Source organism: Leiobunum rupestre, chromosome 4 (genome assembly GCF_980474605.1).
Source record: "Leiobunum rupestre chromosome 4, qqLeiRupe1.1.hap1, whole genome shotgun sequence".
Lineage (NCBI taxonomy): Eukaryota > Metazoa > Arthropoda > Arachnida > Opiliones > Sclerosomatidae > Leiobunum > Leiobunum rupestre.
Window position 1 is genome coordinate 36,697,684 of NC_143387.1, and position 22,121 is coordinate 36,719,804.

Below are 22,121 nucleotides of genomic sequence, written 5' to 3' on the forward strand. Positions count from 1 at the left end.
AAAAGATCCGTTACAACTGGAGATAGCTATACTTTTTCGGAGAGAAGTATACCTAGTTTGTTGAAACCCGGGCCCCTAGGCTGAACGGGCCCGGGCTAATTTGTAACTTCCCCTTCTCTTATCGGGTTTGCTTCGCGCCTAACTATTTTTCCTTTACAAACGCGTTTTGAAAAATCCGCCACAGCCTGAGAAGGTACTTGTGTCAAACGAAATATTATTTACTTCTGATACCATTACATCAACTACCCATATCTTACTATTTCGTGTTTATTATGACGTTACTACCAGAGAAAATACAGCCCGAATAGTCAATCCGTTTGTGCCTAACCTTGCTTCCACGAATTGGTTGCCAATTGGAAGAGCAGACGGAATGAAGTCAAGTTACATAAAGCCACGTAGCGGCCAGCGCAAGAAGGTCATAAACGGCTCGATTTTCGTCCTCTAAGCAGACGATTTTATATTATAAAACACACAGCGTCTGCTACGTGACTCTCTGTAACGTGAAAAGGCTAATTAGCGCCATCTTGTTATTTTGCGGATAGAATAGTATTAGTAGAGCTAACAATCACCTTTTGGTTGGCTCTCCTTATTGTCCTCCATGGTTTTATTCACTTTGAATTGAATTTCGAGAACGAAATAAATTTCATAAAAACCTTTCTCTTTTTCAAGTCAAGGTTGTCAAAAAAAATAGTCGGCTTCGATACTCGGTCTACGTATTACTTTGAATAAGTTGTTCTTCTATAGATAATACATTGGTGACATCACGGTTCGTTAAAGGCTTATACATATACTGCGGTAGTGGTACATAAACCTCCGTATACAGGGGCTAAACCGAGGGGTTGACCACTATCCGTAATCGGTGTACAAGCCCGTAGCTTTGACTGTACTAAAGTGATTACGTAATCGATTACAGATTTAGCACTGCCAAAGGCTCTATTCGTTGTAATCGGTGTACAGAATTTAATGAAGTGGTTAGCCCCTCGGACTAAACACATCCCAGAATTGTAGTGTAATTGTAGTACCAGCTTTCGCCCATAGATGGCGCTCTTTAAATTACGAAAAAAAGTAAAATAAAAACTAGCTTGTGGTACTGAAACTACTGATAGAGCGTCAAAGGCTTTCCTCTCTTCAGGGCTGTACCGAAGGACCACAGCGTTTCAATGGTACGTAACAAATTATGTTTAAATTTTTGTAATAAGGGAATAACATTGTAGTGACGTAGAACCAAAGGTTTTTAGCATGTGGATTTTTCCAACGTTTATTAGTAAACGTTACAATTAGTCCACTTAATATATATTTTTTCAGTTTCCCTTCGCAACTTTTCGAGAAAGTTGGGTTTTTAAAATTTGGATATTATCGAAAAGCTAAGCTGAAACCGCAATATTTGTCTATAAATTAAATTAATCGGCAATGAAAGGAATGTTTATTAAATTGGTGGGAAAATTAAAAGTAAATGAAGTTTTCTGAAAGAAAAAAAAAGTAACTTTTGTTTCGGAAAAAGGTTTTAATATTTTTAAGACATCTTTATAATCTTAAATGTTATAAAGTTACCTTTATCGATAAATATTGGTTTTTAAGTTATTATACACGTGGGTTCAGTTTCATTTAAGGACGGTATTTTTGTTACTATTGAAACGGTTTTAAACTAGTATCAGTATTTATCAGAGAATTACTGGTACAAGACATTATTGGTACAAGTTAGATTTAACTCAATATTGTTTCTAACATAATTATTTGTGCAAATTAGATTTATCAAGTGGTATACTAATTTTCCTAACGGTATAGATGTTCTGCTAGAATTTTGTTTAGCCAAGTTTTCGTTAGAATTTAGTTACTAATTTAAAAATTTTAAATCCAACTTTTTTCAAAGGTTACTAAGGGAATTTAAGAAAAAAATATTGGTAAACTAATTGTAAAGTTTACTAATAAACGTTGAAATAACTATGGTTATCCACAAGCTTCATTCGAAATAAATCGCGCGTAAACATTCTTCAAAGACCTTTTCCACGTTCTAAATTCGCTCCATTATTATCTTATTACAAAAATGTAAACATTATTTGTAACAGACCATTTTTAATTTGTTTTCCAAATTTGGACTCTTTGAAACACTGTGTAGGGGGTAAGAATTAGCGTTGAAAATTGATTTTACGAACTATAGTTAATATTTTTAAGTAAAGCTTTAATTCTGCCGAATAGCCTTTTTAGCTAATAAGCAGGTGGAGCAGACAAAAATCCAGCTGTTTATGAGGTTCTATCGTTGGCCGCTACGTGGCTCTATTTAAAATGAAAGGGCTAAGATGACCTTCATTTCCAAACTCCTTAAATTTAAGGAGGTTTCTCTTTTGACATCGATTATTAAAAATTGAAAAGGAAAATTTCTGGTGAAATTGAAAATTTCCTACTACACTCGCGAAACATTAATAGTACGACGTGTTTGACATAGTTTTATCATTAAGTGACGATTCAAAGTACAAATTAATTTGTTTTTCTTTAATACAAAATTCGCGATAGCGTGATAATTTTAAACCCGCCAAAAGTATTTTTTCTTTATATATATATATATATATATATATATATATATATATATATATATATATATATATATATAAACCTCTAACAGCTCGGTTTGATAAGCTTCTTAGATATTTGCGTAATAAGGTTTAAAAAAAGATATCCTCCAAGAGAGCTTTGGACAATCCCTTTGTTTGAAACCTCCCGTACCGAAAATAGGCCTATTAGTGAGAAAGAGAAGCCAAACAGAAATAATAAAAGAATGCAAACCCCTCCGAAGCCGTGGCGTAGAAATAATAGACTCTTCCGCTCAGCATTGTCGGTCTACCGGTCTGCCTTCCCCTCTTTCGCTTTGCCCCCCTCTCGTTCCACTCGCTTCGGCGCAGGCGTCAACTTCCACGAAAAAAAATCTCGCCACCAGCTTCACAACGATTTTGGAATCGGAGAGAGCGGCGTGTCGGTAGCTCGTCGCGAGTTCTGTGTTTTGGAAACGATGCTGGCCATTTGCACGTGAGACCTCCACCGAATCTGTCAGTGAACTCTCAACCTGCCGCGTGTTAGTGTTTTCATTCGGTTTTCGGCCGCTTCCACCAGCGCTTCGCGATATCGTTCTTCCATAGTCGCGGGTCTTCTATTGTAATAGTTGACGATTATCTCTTAAAAATACTTAATAGCGAGACTTTGAATATTATTTCCTTCAACCGGTGTTTCGGTCTTCGTTCTCTTCTCCGAAATGGGTTCGACCCGTTCCGAGATGATCATGGTGCATCCGCCAAAAAGCAAAGCCGCTTCGCCGTTGAGCCACGAAGTTGGGTCCCGATTGGCCGAAGCTGGCGGTGACAAATTACCCGCCAATAACAATACCATTCGTTTGCTGGAGTTCATAGTGGATCCCGGTACTAAAACGACCTATTTGAAAGGGAAATTTCTCGGAAAAGTGAGTGTTTCCTTCCACGCTAATTTGTTCTATTTGAACACGCGTGTTAGTTGCATTTAAGCTTACACGTTGGGAGTCGTTTAAAAAAAAATACTCTAATGAAAATTCAACGAAATTGTTGGCGTGCGTTTCTAGACTCTTTCGTTGGAATTTTCCTGGAAGGTCGCGTACGTTTGTCCTAAAAAGAAAATTATTTTTCGTTTCACGTCATAAGTCATTTTTGGATTCTTACAAATTCGAGGTGGGCTCGAATTAAGATTCATTATTAGTCTTGTTTTTGCGTTTACGTCTTCCCCATTTTTGAGACGTTCGTCATTCCCGCCGTACCTCGAAATTTACTTTTTCGAGAAAATAAAACTTAAGAGGCCAGTCGTTTTCCGACAATACCTGTTTTGGGTTTTTAAATTGCCCAGGGAATTCTCTTGTTTAGAACTTGAAACGATTTCGGTATTAGTCATATCCCCCACTCGTCTTTCTTTCGGGTGTCTTATAGCCTTCAGTTCTTATTAAGTCATCTCTTACGCTTAATCACGGTCATATTTGAAACTTTACCTTTGGAATTTAGGTGATGACGCTAAGGGCGTTATGCCAGAGAGTTTAAGCTAAGCGTTCCGTAGACGGTTCTACCTAGAGTAGCTCGACCTTTGCTAATTAAATTTGCAATCAGTTAAGTACGCTTTCAACTCAACGGCGAACGACAACGGTTAAAAAGGATTTCTACACGTTTTCGGGCAATTTCGCTAAACCAGCATACACGACGACCAAACAAGTGTTTAAACAATACTAAAGGGCGTTTTATTATGGCGGCGAGCGTCGTCTAAACACATTTTGTCGTTTTACCGAAAATGTGTATCTTGTATCCACGCTTGTTGCCTTGTACAAAGCGCTTTTCATTTTAAACAATAGTTTCACTTTCTTTAACACGCGTGGCGCTAGAATAATAAGTTTCTCGATAATTTTGATATCTGCATAAACTTTACAGAAAGTTTCGCCGCTATTGTCCAAACTTCTAGAGCGTTTTTTTTTCACTTCGCTATTAAATAGGTCTTATGTATACGTAGTTTCCTATTCACTTTAAGCGGCTTTTCAACGTCTATAAATAAATTAAATAGTCAGCGATATAGGGCATGAAAGTGATTAAATTCGAAATCTTTTAATCAATATTTTGTGTAAAATATTTCCTTCGAGTTTATCCTTATAAACGTTCGTACTGGATTTATACTATCACAATGGCAACGCGTTAGCCCGCTAGTGAGGGAAAAATATTATCAATCGAATTGAATGGAAAAAAATCTACATCCGCCCTTATTTCTAGCGCGAGAACAGTTTTTACTTTCCAACAATTTTTTTCTGTCCTAAAGTTAGCCCAAATTACTTTGAATGAAAGTGGTCGGCACTTAAAATGGGGTTATTTTGACTGCTCAAAAAATGAAAATTCCCCAGACTGAGCGATTAACATAAAATAGCGGGTAAACTTCTTTGGATTTTAATAAAAAATCGAGGAAACCACGAAGCATTGGTTCCCCGCCCCCCGAGAGGGACCTGTTGGGGCAAGTCCCGGAGACGTTCGCATCCTGCAGAGCGCGCCCTTCAAAACGGACCTGACCTCCGAAGAATGGGCACCCCCGTGTCCCCCTACTCGCGAGATGGAAAGTTTTCTCTCTCATTTGAAGAAAGGTTAGGTCAAAAGAAATCTCCCCGCGTTCGACTGGCAGCCGTGTTTCATCTCTCCTCGTCGTGTAATTAGAATTGGCCAAAAATGATGCCCCTGGGTGAGGGTGTGTACCATTCGCTTAGAAAGTTTCTCTTCGTTTTCTCGTTTCGATTCGTTATTGTTTATATTACATTTAAAATAGATGAACAATTTTGAAGACTCAAACATTCGCGATATGTTATAGAAATAATGAAAATAAAATGGCGTTCAAAATTGATGTAGTAGTAACCCGCCACCAGGTGTCTTTTCGAGCTTTCTTTCGTTAACCTGCTAATTATGTCGGTGTTAATTTCGAATTTGAAAATCCTAGCACGCGTGTTTTTCGTAGAGCTCCCCTGGCATTTTTTTCGCGACAGTCTGGTTACGCTTCCTCGGGTTTTTCTGCAGTTGGCGACCCGCTTACGACCGTTTTATGTTAATATGTCTGTGGTACGAATTAAATTAAAGGACAGGTTATGTCTATTTCGAAACGACGCCACTTTTTAATAGACCCGAGATTAGATTTCTGCTAAATCGTTTTTTAGCTTCGTTTATCTGGCGATGTCTCGAGTGGTTTTTTTTTGTTGTAAATTGGCCAAAGATGGTTCCGTGTAGATTAAAAGCTAGAAACTCTTCTTTATCTCGATATTATGTTACGTTAGTCACCCTGTTTTTTCGATATTTAACAAATTTTAATTATAGCTAAGGGTTATTCGAGACCCCGTCCTTTTATGTCGATTTGTACGGCGCACGCGCGTATATGAAAGGATGAAATTCGCGTCGAAATTTGATACGGAGGTTTTGTCTTATCCGCGTGTTATAGAAATGAGCTCCATCCCCGAATATGTAAATGTCGATTCCGATGACGGTTCCCTTTTCTTTCCCATCAGTTTATCAGTTTCACTCGGGCTGATATCAGCCGCGCTGAAGTGGCAAACCGTGTATGTATCTATTGGATGACGCGCTCAGGAAATATTATATTGTGTTAGAGGTTAAGCGAAATAGTTTGAACTGGGGACGTCACGCGTTGATAATACGACCGAGGAAGACTGAACGTCACGTCGGTAGTCGACGGGGTGTAAAGTCTGAAAAGATAATTTTATTACGCAAATGATTTTGCAGCTGAAGAGGAAATGTTTGTTTACGTATTAAGAGTTCCGAAAATTATAACAACGGGGCTTACAAGGAGACATCCCGAAGTGTAACCCACCGATTTTGTTCAAACTCGGGGGATTGGTAGACATTCATGTATCATGAAAAATCCTAAAGGGAATTTATTCAATGGGCAACCGTTTTGCCATGGCAACGAAAAATGTTTTTGACAACACAAACTATTAAATTTTCCCAATTGAAAATAACATGGGATTTTGACCTCAAGTTGATCAAAAGTTGATCAATTTTGATGTTTTTTTTATCAATTTTTATATTTTTTTTTCTATTTTTGGCATTTTCGAAATTTGTTAAAATATTTCACAGGGGGTCCTAGGAATCGGTCAGAATCCCATGTTATTTTCAATGGGGAAATTTCCATTTGTTGTTGTCCAAAAATTTTTGGTTGCCATGACAAAACGGTAGCCCATTGAATAAATTCCCTTTAGGATATCTCCTTGTTAGTAATTTGCTTTTGGTTTTAGTTTTGTTCAGGAATTTTCGCAAACAATCTGCAACTTGTAGTTGGTACAATTTCGATGTCTAAGTTTTTAATATTACGCGAAACAGAAGCTATCAAGTGGGCCTTTTCTTACGTACAATTTTTTTATGTAACTCGAGAAACGTTTTAAGGTTTTATTGTTTTGACCACTTTTTACGATCTTTCGGATTTTTTTAGTCGCGTTTCTAACCTAAAAATATCTCGGTATTTCGTCGGAAATATGAAAGCTGCGTCAATAAATCAAAACGGAGACGGAAAACAACGGCTTGTCTTTCGAAGAGTTGGGAAATATTTATTGTCGGCTCTTTTTCAAAGCAAATCCCACTTCCGAATTACAATTCTTTTGAAACCGAAAAGATTAAAGGTCGACGTAACAGTTGGCGGAAAAACCACGTATTAATATTCATATGAATATTGATATTCCATATTTACCAAACACAAAAAATGAAATGAAATAGTTTATTTAACGTGTTCAACAACAGTTACAAATTGAACCTACAAGGTTGAACACGGGAAGCGTGTGTATTAGAAATACATTTTTATAAAATCAGGAATACATTTTTATAAGTTTAGAAGTTTAGGAATACATTTTATAGGTTTTTGGTAAATTTGGTTAACATGTTTAATACTGAAAACGTGTATATTAGGGATATGTATTTCAAGTTTCTGATATTTACAATAATTTTTAATAGTTAGATTAAACAGTGTTTTTAACGTGGAGTATGTGGAGATATTTTACAATTACAAAAATTTTACAAACGATAATTTAAGGGTTCTTTGTTTTCTTTTAAAATTAGTATGTCAGCATATTTACACGAAAAAATATCTATGGTTTCGGAAAACGAATTGCATGTCGCCCTGCATTCTGCTTAACGGAGAAACAAGTGCGTTGCTACCGAATGTGGTTTTGTCTGGTGCCCTGACTGGGTACGTGGAAATTAATCGAGTTTGTTAGCTCAATAAATCGGCAGTATACAATCCAATTGGTACTAATTATAAAACTTTCGGTACTTAATTATATTTGTATTATATTCTTAAAACGAGCTAAATACTTTATCAGAAGAAAGACATTTCGTATACGACAACTTTCACTTCGACCTTGTTTGAGCAGTCGGTAATTTGTAGACGTTGAATGAGCATTTTTAACTTTCAACCTCACTTTTTTTACTTGATTCAAGGAAATTGGAATTTTTAAACCATCGCCTATTTTTTGTCGTCGTTGGAACGTTTCATTTTGACTTAAACCCTTCAAAATTGCGAAGGATTAAACGTTAACGAAATGGATTTTTCAGCGAAGGGGGTTCCCATTTTTCCTCGAAAAAAAAGGGTGAAAAAGAATCCATATTGACTTCGTTTAAGTCCTCAGAAATTTCGATCGCTTTTGGCATCGACGTTACGCGAAGCCGTCTGTGATGATAGTAGACACATTCCGCGGCTCGGAAGGATTTGGAATTCACCCAAATTAATTATTCATTCCAGTGTCTATAAAATTCCAGGTTATTAAGGAAAACCTCAATTTTTAAAAATTATCGCGCAGGCGTCTCGCTAATTTTAACTTTAAAAATAATGTAAGTGTAATTTTCCGTACCAGTATGCCATTTACTTTCTTATTGATTAAGAAAACGTTCTACAACTAAAGAACACGGTAATAAATTTTTTTTATGAGACGGTGAATTGTATATTATATTAAGTACGCTTTCGAAGCGTATAAATGTAATATTACATAGGGTGTTCCCAAGAGTTGTTTTTCTTATCTCGTAAAACGTCGCTTTTCATTCGAAATTTGACGAGCAAATGGAGTAAATTCAGATGATTATTTTTCAGTTTTTGTTCGAGAGAAACAAAGACTCCCCTGACGGCCAGTAATGGATAAAATAAAGCGGCGATCCCACCCCCCGTTTCTGCTAGAAATTGTTACGCCCTTATCAAAAGGGAGCCAGTAACCTAACCAGAAAATCTTCCATTAATTTAATGTCAGGAGTTCATAAACCTCGCGTCGAAATTCCAACCAGTAATTCAATAGCTGATAAACGCCGACAATGTTAATCTTATCCATTTTAATATTCCATATCTGTCACTAGCGCTGGTCGGTTGACCCGGAATTTGGTTGTTTCGAAAGTTTTAAGTTATTTTTATAAACCATTAATTAATTTCCACGAAATTTGGGGGTTTGACCCTTCACGAGCTTGCTCTATTTCTGGAATTTAAATAATAAAGTTAACCGCTAAATAACACTGCATCATTCGCGAATTTTATTTATGACTGGAAAAAATGTAAATTAACATTTTACTCCTTTATCTTAAATGTAAATTAGTTTTAACGTAATCGTTCTTTTTTGTCCATGACAAAAATGGGGTTACAAGTTAATCTTTAGCCTTCTGATTAATTACCTACTATTTTTAGTGGTTGAACGCTACTATTAATTAAGTCAAAGGGACCCGGGTGGGGGACAGATTGTCACAAAGAAATTTTTTCTTCGATTGGCTGCGTGACGCGGTGACAGCTCCGAAAGGAATAGATTATTTACGCCTTTAAGAGTTTAGTTTTTGCCGCGCTAAAAGAACGCGCGTTCTGACGTTATTAATTACATTTCTGCATGAATAGATTTTTTTTCCGCCACGAAGAATCGACTATGAGGGCTACTCTGCGTACAATGTATGTGTCCTAATTAAGCGGGGTTAAGGCTTGGCCCTTACGCCTGGGAATTGTTCAAGTTCCCATTACGCGCTGCTCGAGAACGTTGCTTTTTCCTCGTCCGCTTTATTAATGGAAATACTTTTAAGTACTTCTTCTTTAAACGCTTTATATACTGGATGGGTTATTATAAGATATATTTATCTTTTGTCTCGTGAATGTTCCCCGCGAGGGTGTAATAGCTGCAAAAACAATCCCTTCCTTCGCTGTAAGCTAGGAGCAACAAACACAGCACTGCCCACACAAGGAGAACGCAACCCGTCAAAAGTCGTGGATTTTCTTGCGTACATTTTTCATTGGCTAGACGCTTTAGCGCCTGCTGCCGTCGGAAGGGGAAAATTCGGAAATTGTCTTCCCCCCGCCCGTAAAACGTTCAGCGTAAAGGCTCGTGACGCTCGTCCAATGAAATTCGTACACAACCCTTCGTTAGCGTGTTTAAAGGCTAGCTGCGTTCTCCTTGTGTTTGTTGCTCCTAGCTGTAAGTATCTTAACAGATGTTGAATACATTTTGAATGAGCGGATTATTAAATTGTTCATGATCGCGGAGCGGCGAAGAGGAAATTTTCTGTTGAAACGCTTTACGCGATTGGCGGATTTGTCGTTCACGAAGCTTCCTAAGCCATTTCAAAATTATTGTTAGAGCAATTAACGTAATTTAGTTTCCTATCTCTATCTACGACAATATCCGTTTTATACGCAACTTATCTAGACGAAATGTTAACGACCGAAACCGGCTTAGCTGTAAATTTGTTAATGGTTTTTGATATCTCAAAAATGGTGCATCCGAAATTGACCAGCGCGCCAAATTTGGACAATTATTGAGCATTATCGTGATGACTGTGTCGCAACTGCTGGCACCGGAGATCCCGGTGTGGCTCCAAAAGTATCGCAACTGCTACCGAATACTTGTCTTAAACGAATATTTCATACCAATCCCGCAGTTTTCTATTGAAGCGACGCGATAACGGATTATATTAGTCTGGCATTATATTGGAGCTTAAAATGAATTCTAAACTCTTTAATTAAATATGTAGTTACGTTTACCTTTGTGTCTCTTGCCTGGCTGTTGTAATAAACCTAAGTGCCCAAGGCTGTTTCGTCTCGAGGAATTCGTGTTCTTGCATAATTCAACGAGCTCTCATTCTTTAAGCGCCTTCCAATTCGAAAGTCTGGCAAGAGAAGGTGGGTATTTTTAAAAGCTCGAACATTGGCGGGGTGGTGCACTGCTCGGTTTCATCGCGCCTCGCGACCTATAGGAATCTTTCTAAAGAAAATCTTTTGATAAATGTACGAATAATTTGAATAGGCCTTTCCATAAATTCGCTACGACTACCCAACTTGTTCTTGAAATTGCGCGGTTAAACCTATGGACGTATTCAATAGCTCTCTTTAGTTGGAGAACTGGGGGAGCATTGTAGAAGTGAGATAAACAGTAAACAATAAGGCCACGTTAATTTATAGAAAGGCCTATTACCGTTTCCTTAAACCCGTATTTCAATTCTAGTTAATTTTTGATTTCGACCCGTTAATGATAAGCGTTTATTGCATTTTCAATGACAAAAGTATTTCGCCATCCCAAAGAGTTTTTGTTCATTGAAGCGGTGAACATCAAAATTTTATGGTTAAATATGTTTACGCGAAACTAATTCTCGGTGTTTCCAATTTATACGACATTAACTTGTTATATTTGGCAAATGATACAAATTTACGATGCAAAACAAAGCGGTTAAAACGGTGTCAACATGGCTCTTACTTATCCTTGAAAATGTTTAAATTGAAACTTTTGTTGAAAAATTAAGTACTATCCCAAATTGTTCGTTAAAAATTGACGAAATTTTCAAAAACTGGTTAAACCGCTTCAAGGCAAATACAAACGGTATAAATTAAATTACAATCGTACTAATTCTTATAAAGGTGTTTTTTCATACGGAGATAACTCCACACAATTCAGTCGTGTTTATTTTATGAGAATTGAAAGGGCATTTGAACCAACCCAAACCGGCCACCCGAAAACGCCTTCGTCTGAAATTCAAAGTCAAAAACATTCGAGAAAGTGGGTCGCGGCAATAAACCGCCCGTAGTTTTTCTTTATCCGAATCCATCACACCGAAAACGCAAATGCCAAAACAGCGATAACACTTGAAATTGGGAACTACGTTATAAAATTCGCGGGTTCTCGACCCTCCCAACTCGGTCGCCGCGATTGTATCCGGTATTTTTATTTCTATTGAAACCATCTGTCGACTAATAAACGGAATTTTCCAAATTTGAACTCCCCCTTTCATATTATGATATATTTCTAGAGGGGGTTTAGCGATGCAAATATTGGACCAATTTCGTTGAACGCTAATTTCGGGAACGAAATTTTACGACGCCGCCGTTCCACATTATCAAGTCGACGCCGAATAAATATCACACTTTTTAAAAAAAAGTTTAAAAAAGGAGTTTCGCGTTTACTGTCGGCGAGCCTGCGGTGCTACTGAACCACTTAGAGCTGTTAAGTGACCCAGAAACGCGTATAGCATTTCTAGGTATTTGCTCTCTTCCAGGTAAAAACCTTTCGAGGCACTACGGAAATCAATTATCGCACCTTAATTTTGTAATGGCGGTCCCTCCCTCCCCACCTTTTTAATACTAAATTACATTCGAGACATTTTGTTTGAATACCCGGCGCTTTGATCTGGGAAGTGGTTCGTTTTAAGGTGATATTACGCGTGTGATTTGGTCAATCAGGAAATAGAAGATTCACGGTATAATAATTAAGACCATGCGGAAAATCGTTTTCAAATTTAATTTTCTGTGAAATTTAAGGTACACTTGGTTAAATTTTCTTAGTCACGTATTAATTTAATGTTTTTATATTTTGTTCAGTGTAACGAAGCTAACCACTTTCGATACATTTGAAATAAAGGTAAAGGCTTCAATAAAATAGTGATTTAACACGCAACTGTATCTTGTAATTTGTGAAGCCTGGAAATTGTCGGCTTATGTCTAAACCATGTACGAGAGTTAAACTATAAAATACTCTTTATTAATAATATATATATATATATAAATATTTACCAAAGATTACAAGGCATGGCAACTAAATAAATTCTCTAGAAGAGAGAATACAAAAGATTTGACTGGTTAGGTTGGAGTCCGTAACCAAGAGGGTTAGTCCAGTGTCCCGACGTCCCTTATATAGCGGGCCCCTCGGGTGACGCTACCGGTCTCCAACCTAATTGGCTGGAGAAGAAAGCCCGCCAAGAAATCTTTGCGGACTCACTGTGGTGCAATAGTCAAGGGTAACTTTATCCCGCTCTTAACCCTTCGGGTCAGAGGTCGCCACTTTCGGAGAATTCCAAAGGTGGACGACGCGAGCGAGGATGAGTCATCCCTACCTTCCCCAGCAGCGATGGCCCAAAACAACGAGATAACTCTCAGAAGTAAAGGGAAAGGCTGTTAGGGACAAAGCCTACATTTGCGGATGCAAATGCGGGCTTTACAAATTGTAATTTAAATTAACCAATATCGCTTGCTCGCGGTAGCTCGTAGTTTGACGATTAACCTAACATTCGGACATTTCCACTTCACCTAATCAGATTCAAAGTTATCGTATATCGAGATCCAGATTTAGTCTCTCGGAACTTAACCTTAATTGCGTTCTCAATTAGGAGCTTATTAATACGAAAGAGGCAAAGCCATCGCTATGCTGGGAAAAATACGTATATTTAAAATCCCGCCCCCTAGGACGGTTCGACTTGAGGTTTTCACCTCGGTTAATGATTTTCCAATAAACCATTTTTAATGGGCCATTATATTAATATTTATCGCCAACATAAGGACTACTTACGGCTAAAAAATATTTAACGGACCATCACTTTTTGCATTGACCTTAAAGTGGTATAAAGTTAAACCTCGAGATTACCAAGGCCCAGGAAAACCCTTAAAAGCTGCTCGGATTATTGGTTTTTATATTCTTTTTTTAATAAATTTCTTTAGAAGAAATATTCTCTAAAACGATACGCGGTATTTTATTGATTTCGCGTAAGGAAAACTAGGGTTTGTTACGGCGTTCCCCGGAAAAAAATATAAATGTCCCCTTTATATTTAACGGCGGGAATATCGCGAAAAATAATTGACGGCTCGACCGTCGTGTTTATACGAAGCGGGAAGGCAGTCGGCCGTTACCATCTGCTCCTGTTGGGCGGCCTTCTCCGCGGCTAAGGACTCCCCGGAGTGTTCGCTTACTTCCATATTGGACTGGATCTATCAATCAAAAGCCCGTTATTTTGTTTATCAACGGGGCGTGAAGGCTCGCGTCTTTGATCGCTTTTTGTCGCTGGTGTGTTCGTCTTGGATCTATAGCGTCAGAGTGACCACTCGACCGTGGGTTTTTTCCCCCGTTCGCCTCTCGTGTTTTGATTAGGAGAAATCGGTCATCGAAGTCGAGAGGCGCTCGGCACTTGTCGCCGTGATTGCGCCCACTTTAATTAAACGCTTGACTAAACAAGTTGAGCCACACTCACCGAGTACCCTTCCAACACGGGACCTATCTTAGTATTCGCTGCTAGCTTTTTTTTTGTCGTTCCAGTACGTTATTTGCACCACGGCCGATGGGAGGCAGTTGCTTGTTTTCTTTCGGAGTGACTTCTAGCTTTATTTCTGGATTTCATGTTAATTCAATTCAAATTTAGGCAGTCTCTTATGAATAACTGTTCAGAGGGAACTATTGAATAATAATTTCCAATTTTCCACAGTACTTGTTGACATGTCTCGTATATCATTATTGTTTAGCAGTATGTTTCTAAATTCCTCGAATATCTGTTTTCAAGGACTCGGTCGAAATATTGAATATTTTTTTGATAGCTATAATCTTACCTTGCTAAAAGTCTCGGGTAACGTTGATTTCCGGTATTAACTGTATTCGAAGAAATTTCAAGTTCGGGCCCAATTCCAAGAAACTTCATACTGATAAACCGAAAAGTTTAAAAATTCGGTTTTCAAGGCCCGCTGCTCAATATTTAAACTTTAATATTTAATAGCGTAACCAAATCCCCAGAAGCCTTATGCGATTCCTAGTACAAGACCTTAATTAACGTGTTATTAAATTTTAATAATTCTTTGGGCAGGCCAAATTTAGACTTAATATATGCAAATTAAACGTGTCAACTTCTCTCGCGTAAACGAAAATTTTATTAAAATTTAATTTCAATTGAAAGTTTCTGTAATAATCGAATTTTCTTAGATATTTCTACAATAGCTCAAAAACATTATTTACAGCGGCCAGGTATTTTTTTCTCACGTGGAACTATAAAAGGTCCGCCGCGTGAATAAAGGTTCTCCCATAGAATTCGGGTTATTATTCTGATTTCCAGGTGGACCTGGAAGTTTTTTTGTCCACGGTTGGCTGCTGGGAGTAGGGTGGCGGCCAAACTCGGGAATTTCGGGGTGTTTTGAACGTTAGGCGTGGATATTTTTGGCGATGGTGGCTACGCTTTCTTGAGCCCGGCTGGGCATCAAGGTGTTTGACCTCTAAACTCGTTGTATTCTTAAAGGCGCGCGCAATGCCACGGTGAGCTGCACGCTTGATACGCGGCCGCACCGGCGTGTAAAAATGAAAATACTAAATCCTTGTTTTTCGTCTTTCAACCTTTTAGCGTTTTTAATAAGTTTTTACGTATAGGTAGTTTTTTCCGAAGTCAGTGTCCCGTTAAATCTTAGTATAAAATGGCTATTTTTCTAAATTTAAGTTTTATACCGGTATTTATGAAAATGTTGGATGTTACCACCGAAACGATATTAATAGAAAGTTATGAAATTTATCATTATGTAATTGGTTACTAAAATAGGTAATATTAATAATAATAACGCAATTTCACGATACTTGCTCCTCTACAGGGTGTTTCAAATGATTATGCAAAAATTTGGTTTTTGCGCTTGTTGCAGCCTACTTCCAGGGGCTAGTAGACCACAATTTGAAGCACTCTGGCACTCTTTTAACTCATCGTAGGAAATGGAAAAAAACAGGCATACTTCTCAACTCACCCCCTACAACTCCTTAAAATTTTTGCATAACCTTTTGGAACACCCTGTATTTATTTTTACAACTTTCGCTTAATTTTGAAATACCTACAAACATTGAGGTGTCTTTTGTGTCGAAACTGACAAAAATGGGCAAATGACGACGCTCATTTTCCGAAATACAGCGTGCTTTTATTGTACCATTAGGATTTGGTAATATAGCGTTGCGTGAAGGGTAAAGCGTATGTATTTAATATTAAAGGCGGACTTTCGTTAATTTTCGGACTGATGCAATATCTTAAATGGCTCTTTGACTGGGTATTAATAGGGTGGTCGAACAAAAGCGAATTATCGGGAGCGGAAAACTGCGGCAAAATAAATATTGTCGAGCGACTATTTAATTTAATCCGAAGGCGCGGCTCTCGACGCCCTTTCCCGGGGCAATCTTGAAAAGAGCCCTATATCCATTAATACGGGGGCCGCCTTCTTAGGGAATCGCCGGCGTGGCTGGAAATCGTTTACGCCACGAATAAACTGTTAAAAATCGAAGAAAAATAGCCCGTTGTAACTCTTTCACCCGCCGTATATATTTTATTACGTACCTTTTAACCGCCCACTATCAAATAATCGCGAGGCGCTGCCGGCCGGTGGCGCGATGTACGTAGGACTGGACTAACGATCCTTATCTATTCGAGCGTAGAGGCCCTAATTATTAAATTCCAATCCCACTCGGCTCCGTAGTCTCTTTTCCCATAAACCTTCGCCGCCGAGTTCGTTGTTTTCTCCCAGAAAATGTAAATGAATTTAAATTTTCCGAACGAGAAACTTCGTAAAGTTATCGCGCCGCTGACTCTCAGGAATTTTCCACCGAAAGCTATTTAGGGAAAATTTTTAATTGTTTGGCTTCAGAGTCGCGTTGTTGTTGATGACGACGGATAAGGCTTCCGAGAATCTTGTTCCTCCATTCGCCGCGTCGTCGAAGCGACACTGACAAACCGCGTTTACTCGATTTATCTGTACTCGCTGATAAACGGCGTCTGAATCCTTTAAATATTTAAGCTTATGAATATGGAGAGTGCTGAACCTTTTAGTTGTTTGATTTGTTGATTTGGCGCCACTCTAGAAAGTAGTTCCTTCGCTCGTAAGATTCGCGCGGCTCCACGAGATGATTGTTCGCTTTAGTTTTGATTTAAATCTTTGAAATTCCGGGCCTTGATAAATGTTCCCCCGTTGCAAAATTGAAATTCGCGTAGCCTTATTTAAATTTAATTTATAATCTTAGGACTCGTTCATTAGCGACTTGACAAAGTGATAACTCAAAATATTCCAACTATAATGACGCTTTCGAGGTAATGAACCGGAAAAATAAATAGCAGTATCTTCCACTAAAAAAAAATAGTATTCGAAGATTTTCGTAGGAACATTTTCGATTGAGATTGAATTATCCGTCGATGTAGCGACGGCCCCTCTTAATGTATACAACCTCCATTGTCTCGAAGAATTAAAAGACGAAACAGCATTTAGCACTTACAAGTTAGAAAGTAACTTGTCGGGACGAGTTCCGAACTCGGGCGAAGGATGTTCCAGCGTGAACGTTGGCGTTCGCGACGAAGTAAAGAGGCAGTACGAGTACCTTATCCCGATCATTATTCAACATTTTCGCGAGTTCGTTGACAGACGTTTTGTTGAAAGACTGGAGTGAGCGATCTTCTCACGCCCTTGCGCGAGAGGAATCCGCGCCTTGAATCGAGCCTTTTCTTTATTGCCTTCGATCCGTCGTTCCACAGACCCAATCTCGCTTCGTTTTAATTGGGCGAAGGCTATTAATTAGTATAGCAGTCGGAGCCTTAAGTTTTTCTGGTCTCTCCCTTTTTGCTCGTATCCAGGAAGTGGCCAATTTTGGATATTTCGGCTCGTCTCTGAATGAAGTCCGGTCTCGTTAAGCTTCTCTCGCAATTTAAGGGACAATTAAAAATGTCTTGTTGGCTATTTTTGCGTGTGGGAAAAAGACTGTTGTGTTTATGGCCGTGTTTAATCCGCGTTATGTTTGGAAACTTGGGCCCTAGGCGCCGACGACGGGTAATTGCGTAACGCCACTTTATGAATATTTAAAACGACGGCTGTAAACGGGTTCCACTAAACGTTGAGGGGAAACGTGTCCGTTTTTGATGAATTATCTAGGTAAATGGGATAATGACGACTGGCTAATTAGTTCGTGCTATACTTAAGTCGCCGCGGTTTTAATTCTTTCTGACGATCAACGTCGCCTTTCCTTAATTCTATAAATACATTTTCTCTCCGGCTTAGTTTTTTGGGCGTAAAACTCAAACGTAAACAGGATGAACCTTAATTAAACTCGTTATAACACCTTGTTAGCGGTAAAATGTTTGACTTATTTAAAACCCGCATTCCGTTATTTTGTTTTCGAAAATAATAACAGACGTTATTACGTAAGGCTTACGCAATTTTTGTATACCGTTATTAAGTCGCGATAGTCTTTTGTGGGCTTAAGGCTCGATAATTCTTAATGGTGCATTATAACGTTGTCTCCTTAGCTTTCCACGAAAGCTCGTTAGCCATCTTTAGTAGACAGTGTCGCGGAAAGCGGGAGGTGGATACTAACAGGTGACTAATACGGGTTGTACCGCGCTTCAAGTCGTACTGTTTATAATTTCCTGTCGTCCACTTAATGACCATTTCGCGTTTCGGCTACTTCGGAAATCACGACAATCTGTTGGTGAAATAAAAGCTATCTTTTATTCTATGATCGCATGCGTTTGTTAGTACGCCCACTTAGAGTTAATTCTACCTTTTATGGTCTATTTCGCCAACGTTTAAAAATAAGTTATTGATTTCGTATTAGGCCCAATAAATACTCCCCAAGCTACCACCGAACCTCACTCAGGGTTCGTACGGATCCTGGATAAGTCAGATTTTCAAATTGGGGGGAAAGTCAGGGATTTAAATAATATCATAAAAAGTCTGGCATTTCATTAGTCAACAAACTCTGCATCGGTGAGAAAAATGAGGTATCTGCTCTTGGGCGCTCATGACTGGCACCTTTTTATCTTGTTATAAAATATAATAAAGTTGGTTATTTAAAAAAAATTGTTTAACTTTGTACTCTTTCCTGTGAAATCATGAAAATTACTAGGAATTCAGGGATATTTCCAAAACCGGTCAGGGATAACATGAATAATTCAGCGATTTGTAATCCGAAAATTTCGTACGAACCCTGTCACTGAATCAATAGTTAATTCTCTAGTGGTTTTGTCTCTCGTTATCTTTGACTATTTAATACAAAAATACCCGTATTATGTATTTCTTTTCCGCGTGTCTTACGATACGGTCCACTTAAGGTTTTTTTCCCACGCTCTATCAGTATCCCGAGTTTCTTTGAAGATATCCAATACCCCGAAGAAAATAGCTAAAGTGCCATTCTGGTAAATCTCCGCTTCAATGTTTATTTATAACGGTTTTAAGTTGGATTCCACCGAAAAAAGGTCGAACTCAAAAAGAAAAGCAAACAATTACTTGGGAAATTTGTTCATAGTCGTATTCTACGGGTACGTAGTTAAGAGTAGGATCTCCTTGGACGGCTGAATGGAATTTTTCAAGATACGAATCTATTCTTTGACTTTGAAAGAATCCCCAATCCACTCTTTTGACCGATCCTGACGGAGTGGATAGAACGGACTTGATCCACCAGCAGTGGCTAGGTCGTTTTGTTCGGCGATGCTGGTATCTGTAGGCAGGTGTTCGTCGTTCTATTCTTCCAGCGAAACCCGTATGGATCTCTTTCTTCGGCTACCCCTGGCTTCTGGACATCGGTACGAAGAAAGACGAGGGAGGGGGAAAGAAAATGAAAGAGTCTGATCCCGTCGAGACTCGCCCCAACTCGCCCGTGCGCGAATCTGGCAAGCCTAAAAGCCGAGGGAAAGAAAAAACGATTTTTGATGTTATTTTCTTTCATGCAAAAATGATTGAAAATTTTCAATCTTTCTTCGCTTATCAAATTGAAAAATCGATTAGTTTGAAAGAGCGAAATATTTTGGAAAATTCCTCTTTATCTCTAGTTTGGTTTTTAAATTGTAATTTAGAAGCACGCTCTCCGCGGCGCCGGCGACAGCTTTCGAAAATCGGCAAATATCAATGGCCGGGTACGTGATTTATGTTGAATCTCTCGCGGTTGCTCTCGCCGTCCTCATTTTTATACATTTTTTTTAGTGTACAATTTTTCGTACGCGCTTGGGAAAATGTATAAAACGCGTATTAAAGTTTGTATGTATAAATAATTGTGGTGTGTTGTATTATGACGTACCGAGAACAAATAATCTCAAAACAAACAGACGAAAAATAGTGTAGGTTTTGATACCTTTATTCGAAACTCGATCCTCCCGGTGATAACGACCTTCGGAATATTAACGTAAATATGACATTCTAACCGGTCTCTTTATTTCGATGTTTTAACAGTTTGAAAAAGAAAGTTTTAGCCGCGGTTAGTTATGGTAATATTATTTGGGAAGAAAGTGTTTGTCGGCGCACGTTCTGGTTTTCCGTCATAACACGAGGCCCGTTCCCCCAGCGTGGTTTCCATTCTAGACATGTTGCTAACAGTAATAAATAGTCTGGAGGTCAAATGTTTATTTCATACATTTTTTTCCATTTCAAGAAATTCTCCAGTTTAAGTAGCGCCTCGCGAACGTTTAAATTATTAGCGGTATCGCGAGGGTCTCCGTCACTCCGAACTTAGCCTGTCTTCGACACCTTTTGAGGGGGGTAGTGGTGGCGTGGGAATCGGAATTTCCCTCAAAAATGTCTGGGCGGAACTTCGCTTAGCCCCTCGACTCTTCTATCGCGGAGGTTTTTTCGCTTCCACACACAGCTGCTTTTTCTGGCTCAGTCGAAAGTAGGGTGAAAGTTTATCCCAATGGCACCGGCTCGTTCCAACTTCACCTCCGAAGCCTATATATCTTGTTATGGCGAGAGAGGTGTTTAAAGGTAGACGCTCGACGGAATGTTATAACGCGAACGTACTATTTTTAGCCTCTTCCTCTAGTATAGAGGAAAGAGGCTGTTATTTTCGCTCCTGATGTATGCCGTGGGGGTGGTGGTGGTTGATGATGATGCTTATGATGGTGAAGGTGAATAATACAGTGGAAGCTATAGGTCCGTATAGTCTATGGCTCCGTATAGGTCCCCGGGAATCGACGATATCTCTTCAACGGAACTTGATATAAATTTACTTCAGCAGGGTTGCCACACGTCAGGGAAAAGTTTAAAAATGGACCTAAAAAGTCAGGGAAATGTTAGGGAATTTTTAGAATTTGCAAAAAGTCGGGGAAAAGTCAGGGAATTAAATTTTATCTTGGCACTTTTTTAAGGTTATTTTTTAGACCAGACCTATGACAAATTCTACGATTATCATTTATTTCAACATAGCAATAACCTTTTTACTGAAATATAAGTTCATTAAAATTTATTAACTTCTGATAAAAGTCAAATATAAAATAAAATTTTGGCCTAAATATGTCAGGGTAAATCTCTTAAAATGGTCAGGGAAAACAGGGAATTTGAATCTCAAAATTTTGTGGCAACCCTGTTCAGGTGTTATTCGATTGGTATTAGTTATCTCTATCTACCTATGCCAGTGCTGAGCCGCGGTTTTTAATCAAAGGGGTAAAATAAAGTGCTAGGAGGAAGAGGCTACTATCGTGGCTGTGCCATCTTGTTCGCTCCACGCGGAATGGTCGCGATCGGAAATCGAAGCTAACGTCTATAGGCATTGCTCGAGAGATGAAAACTCTGGAATTTCGCCTGGTGTTTGGGGCGATTACCGTAACTTAGTATTTTGTTGGGAGCCGCTGGTTTTATAGCCCGATGTTTATCAGAATCCGAACGTCTTATTTCTTTGGTTATTAAAATTTCTCGAAAATTATCTTCGAATCGCGTATCGTGGGCCAACGGTCCCTGCTATTTCTTTTTCTTCCTGTAAACGGGTTAACACCCTTCCGCCGAAGTTTCGAGTAGGCCATAAATTTCGTCACGCCGTAACCTGCCCCGTTTAAATTCTACATACCAAAAGCGCGTACCCTGATTGATTTTCAAACCGTTTGTCTTTTCACCGACCTCCCCCGGAACGCGCCGGATAGACTTTGATCGAAGGAATTTCTGGCTTCGGGGTGGTAATTCTGCTTTTACGCTCTTTGGCATATGGCACTCGTTGGGGCCTTTTATATACACGGTAGATTCCGTGGTCCGCGTTATTGAAGTCTTTAAGGAGATGGCGGCATTCCGTTACTGGGATCCCCCGGACCAAGCTGACAGTCCTTGTTTATCAACGTCCCCTCTAGACGCCTCGCCTTCGTCTCTGTAGCCAGGGCTTCGGCGGTGCGGAACGTTCATTCTCTCCCCTCTCAGGAATTATTAAAGAGCCGCTACCACCACCAAGCACCCACCCTGCCATAGACCATAGCGGGACCGATGGACTAGGCTCTCCTTGGTTCCCCAAAACCACGACGCCCCGCAGCTACGAGATAAAGAATCTTCTCTCTGTACCTTCGCCGCAAAAATGGAAAATTTTTACTTCGGGGGATACGTCTACAAGTACGTGGACTATTTACCGCGCA

At 39.0% G+C, this 22,121-nt stretch overlaps 1 protein-coding gene across 1 annotated transcript in view; it reads left to right on the forward strand.

Moving 5' to 3' along the window:
* Window positions 1–2,894: 2,894 nt before the first annotated feature.
* The window catches only part of LOC149947621 (serine/threonine-protein kinase PLK1-like), a 97,327-nt gene continuing 78,100 nt past the window's right edge, over window positions 2,895–22,121 (forward strand). The window contains exon 1 of the mRNA XM_090171918.1: window positions 2,895–3,448. Coding sequence (XP_090028044.1) covers window positions 3,245–3,448 — 204 coding nt within the window. The 5' untranslated portion in view covers window positions 2,895–3,244. The remainder of the gene's footprint in view (window positions 3,449–22,121) is intronic.